Source organism: Cynoglossus semilaevis, chromosome 7 (assembly GCF_000523025.1).
Source record: "Cynoglossus semilaevis isolate Cse_v1.0 chromosome 7, Cse_v1.0, whole genome shotgun sequence".
Classification (NCBI taxonomy): domain Eukaryota; kingdom Metazoa; phylum Chordata; class Actinopteri; order Pleuronectiformes; family Cynoglossidae; genus Cynoglossus; species Cynoglossus semilaevis.
Window position 1 is genome coordinate 13,650,802 of NC_024313.1, and position 4,549 is coordinate 13,655,350.

Here is a 4,549-nt window from a genome sequence, read left to right on the forward strand (position 1 = left end):
TGACTGTCTGACTGATTTATTTATTGACTGTTTTTTTTTTCTTTTAGATTACGGCTGTGATGAGGAGGAAGTCTTCTGACCAGGGTCAGGGTGAGGTCATCTAAACGTTGGTTGTCACTGGTTACTGGTTTGTCACTGGTTACTGGTTTGTCACTGGTTACTGGTTTGTTACTGGTTTGTCACTGGTTTGTCTGCTTTTATGGTTGAACTTTTTTGTTTGTTTCACTTTGATGTTAAAAAACATTCCATCAAAATAAAGTTTTTTAAAAAAAGATCAAAGAGTGAAGGTCAGAAGGTCATCCTGGTCTGAGGCAGAGCCTGACAGGTCACATGAACATGTGGGCGTGGTCAGGTGACTGACACTGGTCATGTGACAACCTGTAAAACAGCTGAGGAGTCTGAGCTCAAACACTGGGACCAACCGTCACCACAGCGCCACCAGGTGGAACTATGGAAATGAGCCAGGTCCAGTCAAGTCCACTGTACACCATGCACCACCAGGGGAAATACCATGTGATACAACAGTCCATCAGAATGAGTAACATTCAAATCCAGCAGTACAGCAGCCTGACCCTGACCCTGACCCTGACCCTGACCTTGACCTTGATCAAGGTAATTATTGACCTTTATCACATTCTATAATGAGGTAGTAAAACAGCCGGTACACAAACATACCGAGTATGTGTATGACTCACATAATCCTAATGTCCACTAGAGGGAGCCCGTGTCCCGTCAAAGATCCATGGGGTCAAAGACTGTTGTCAGGTTTATATTTGTAGTAGTATCATGTGTTGGTCAAAGTAAACAGTAAAAATTTAAAACAACACAAACTCACCCCCCACCCCCTACACATCGGTGACGTCATGTTGGATGTGTTTACTTTTCTTCTTCTTGGTCCTCGTTATTCGCTGTGAAAAGCTGATGTTATTGTTCAATAGAGTCGACGTCGTTCAGATGGGGGCGGGGCTGAACACAACGTTGGGTCGTGTGTGACCTCACGAATGTCGTCTCACTTCATTTCCCAGCAGTCTCCGCGCCACGGAGTCATTTCCGGAAGAGAAGGCGAAGCAGGTTCTCGGCGTCTGAAGGTAAAAGATGAAGTTGATGAAAATGTCTGATTCAGATGAAATGACGTGACGTGTTCAGTGTCAGATTACTGTCCACGACGTCACCTGTCTGTTTCCGGCCTTCTGTGGGAGACCAAGTTTTTGTTAACACGCTAACGGCTAGCGTTACAGAACTAGTTAGCATGTTAACGTACCTTTTACCGTGTGAACTAGTTCTGTGACAGCGTTAGCCCGGGATCCGTATCTTTGAGATACGTTGAGAAGGTGGGTGTGTGTTCCAGGGTGAGGTTCCTCACACTGCTGTGTTTGTGAGGACGGAAAGCCAAACTCACACCTGTACCGATCTGACCAATCAAATGTCGGAGCAAAACCACGTGGTAATGAATTCATAGAGTTTTCCACCTTTATATGTGTCGATGACGTCAAAGACGGTTCAGTCCTCTGATCTGGACTCTAACGAACTCAGTGATGGACGTTCTTAAGTTAACAGTGATGCACAACCACCTACTGACCACCAGGTGTGATGTGGCCTGACCGTACTGACCTGAGTGGTATGGAGGACTGAAAGTGCCAACATGAAATAAAGAAATTCCTTTGATAAAGAAACATTTAACATGGATGTCCCACCGATATTATCGCACATGGCTAATATTGAATGATTTCTCAGTCATTGACCAGGGGTCAGTCTAGACCAGGACTCAGTCTAGACCAGGACTCAGTCTAGACCAGGGGTCACTGACCTTTATGAAACTCACAGCTACTGGTTTGATACAGACTTCACCAACAACAAGGTCATAGTAGTAGTTAGTTGTGGGACAGACAGGGGCACACACACACACACACACACACACACTCTTTGTTGTGAAATATTTCTGCTGTGAAACTGTTTTTAGGATGAAGAGCAGAACCGATGAGGAAGAGTACTGGAACAGTTCCAAGTTCAAAGCCTTTACCTTTGACGATGACGAGGACGAACTCAGCACGGTGAGAACGTCTGTCTGCCGTGACATCGTTCCAGGTCACGGGGAGGGAGGGGCTCTCTGACCCTGTGGGCGTGTCTTTCAGCTGCAGGAGTCCAAGCGGGCGGTGGACAGCATCAGTGGGCTGGTGGGCGGAGACGAGGACGAGGACCAGGTGGAGATAGTGGGCTGGGGCGGGGAGCCCGTGGACAGTACGTCATCATCGCCACATCATGATGACATCATCACTGAGATGCTAATCAACCATTGGCTGCTGTCTTTGAGGCTTGCCGTTTTTCTACAGGCATTGTGTGGTCGGTGAGAGAGACGGCGGCATCGACCAATCAGAGGCCAGAGAGAGAGTCCACCCCCCAGACGAACACTGGTCCCTCCCAAAAAAGCAGGAGCCAATCAGTATACTCACTGAGCTCCCTCTTTAGAGGTGATGTCATCGTCCTTATCTTTAGTGAGTCATCAGGTCACATGACTCTCAGCTTGACCTCAGCATTGGTGTCTCCACAGGAAAGAACAGGGGAGACAACTTCACCATCGGCGCTGAGGGTGAGTGGGTGAGAGGGAGAGAGGGAGAGAGGGTGAGAGGGTGAGTGGGTGAGAGGGTGAGTGGGTGAGAGGGTGAGTGGGTGAGAGGGAGAGAGGGAGAGAGGGTGAGAGGGTGAGTGGGTGAGAGGGAGAGAGGGAGAGAGGGTGAGAGGGTGAGTGGGTGAGAGGGAGAGAGGGAGAGAGGGTGAGAGGGTGAGTGGGTGAGAGGGTGAGTGGGTGAGGGAGAGGGTGAGAGGGTGAGGGAGACAGGGAGAGGGTGAAGTAGCACTGCAGATTTAACACAAATGTGTTTCTGTGAGTACACGTTTGCAAATATACTGTACTTGAAGTTACTGCAGTAGTACTACAGAGACAGTCAGAGAGACGACAGATGAAACTTCTTTTGGTTGTGATGTAATAGGACACCTTGAAGGTCATGTGATTTTGACAGTAATGATGTCATCGTTGTGTTTTAGCGCTGAGCGACTCCACGACCGGACGACTCTTCGCTCCAGAGCTGCGTAAACCTAAGTCTGAATACAAGGTGAGATCAACGACCTGATCACCTGATCGATCACCTGATCGATCACCTGATCGATCACCTGATCGATCACCTGATCGATCACCTGATCACTGCTGATTTCTCACGCTTATGTCACGATGATGTCAGGAGCTGCAGAGGGATTGGTCGCCTGAGGAGACTGTGTGCAGACTGCAACAGGGAAAGGTCAGAGGTCACAGCAAACCACAGAGACTGAATGGACAGATGAGTGTGAGGAGGAGTGGGTGCGGGGGGGTGGGTGGGGAGGGGTGGGTGGGGAGGAGTGGGTGAGGGGGGGTGGGTGGGGAGGGGTGGGTGGGGAGGGGTGGGTGGGGAGGAGTGGGTGAGGAGGGGGGGGTGAGGAGGAGTGAGTGAGTGAGGAGGAGTGGGTGAGGAGGAGGGAGTGAGGAGGAGTGAGTGAGTGAGGAGGAGTGTGTGAGGAGGAGTGGGTGCGGGGGGGTGGGTGGGGAGGGGTGGGTGGGGAGGGGTGGGTGGGGAGGGGTGGGTGGGGAGGAGTGGGTGAGGGGGAGTGGGTGAGGAGGAGTAGGTGAGGAGGAGTGGGTGAGGAGGAGCGGGTGAGGAGGAGTGGGTGCGGGGGGGTGGGGGGGGGGGGGGGGGGGTGGGGGGGGGGGGGGGGGGGAGGAGGAGTGGGTGAGGAGAGTGAATTGTGTCTGTGTCTGTTTCCAGGTGGTTTCTCTGGAAAAGTTCCGTTCTCTGCAGGAGAAACTGTTGCTTCTGGATTATTCCGTCAAGGCCAACGATGGAAACGTCATCACTGCTGTACAGTAGTCCACCTTCATCCAGATTAAACCACATCCGTCTGGGCCACGACCCACATCTAAAATTCAAATCTCTCTTTTAGGTTTTGATATTTTTGAAGAAGACTTTAAGTAAAGGTGAGTCCCAGTCGTGGGTCAGTCCCAGTCGTGGGTCAGTAACAGTCGTGGGTCAGTTTTTGTGTCTTGTTTCCAGAGATTTTGTTTCAAGAGCTCCAGTCCAGACAAACAGCTCTAAGACATTTCATCAACTTCCTGTATGAGACTGAAGAAAGTGGGCTGCTGCTGGAGCTCCTCAGGTACCAGTCCAGTCTGAACCAGTCTGAACCAGTCTCCAATGTTCCCTTTGACTGTCTCCCTGGTTTGTCCTCAGGTCTCTGGGCAGGACAGAGGATGCAGCGGTTTGTGCAATCTCTAGTACATGCTAACACTAGCATGCATGCTAACAGATGCTAACTGTGGTGTCACTTCCTCTCAGCTGCTCCAATATAAAGAACACCAGAGTATCAGTGATGAAAGCAGGAGGCGGGACTTCCTGAAGAGCTGCCTGAGGCCAGTCAATCCCATTGGTTTCCTGTCTCAGTGAAACCGTTTCCTGTCGGACTGACATGTATTTCCTGTTTCCTTTCACTGTGAAACTGTTTCCTGTTGGATTCCAGACTACCG

The 4,549-nt window shown here is 50.5% G+C and overlaps 2 protein-coding genes across 2 annotated transcripts in view; both read left to right on the plus strand.

Annotated features, from left to right (window-relative positions):
- LOC103381351 (transcription factor IIIB 90 kDa subunit-like) overlaps window positions 1-272 on the plus strand; it is a 6,434-nt gene extending 6,162 nt beyond the window's left edge. Inside the window, exon 20 of the mRNA XM_017033521.2 lies at window positions 48-272. Coding sequence (XP_016889010.1) covers window positions 48-79 — 32 coding nt within the window. The 3' untranslated portion in view covers window positions 80-272. The remainder of the gene's footprint in view (window positions 1-47) is intronic.
- Window positions 273-950: 678 nt separating this feature from the next.
- The window catches only part of vipas39 (VPS33B interacting protein, apical-basolateral polarity regulator, spe-39 homolog), a 5,898-nt gene continuing 2,299 nt past the window's right edge, over window positions 951-4,549 (plus strand). Inside the window, 12 exon segments of the mRNA XM_025056817.1 lie at window positions 951-1,088; window positions 1,961-2,051; window positions 2,133-2,238; window positions 2,331-2,468; window positions 2,549-2,587; window positions 3,043-3,110; window positions 3,237-3,293; window positions 3,795-3,887; window positions 3,970-4,003; window positions 4,080-4,182; window positions 4,257-4,284; window positions 4,362-4,480. Of these exon segments, the coding sequence (XP_024912585.1) occupies window positions 1,962-2,051; window positions 2,133-2,238; window positions 2,331-2,468; window positions 2,549-2,587; window positions 3,043-3,110; window positions 3,237-3,293; window positions 3,795-3,887; window positions 3,970-4,003; window positions 4,080-4,182; window positions 4,257-4,284; window positions 4,362-4,480 (875 nt within the window). The 5' untranslated portion in view covers window positions 951-1,088; window position 1,961.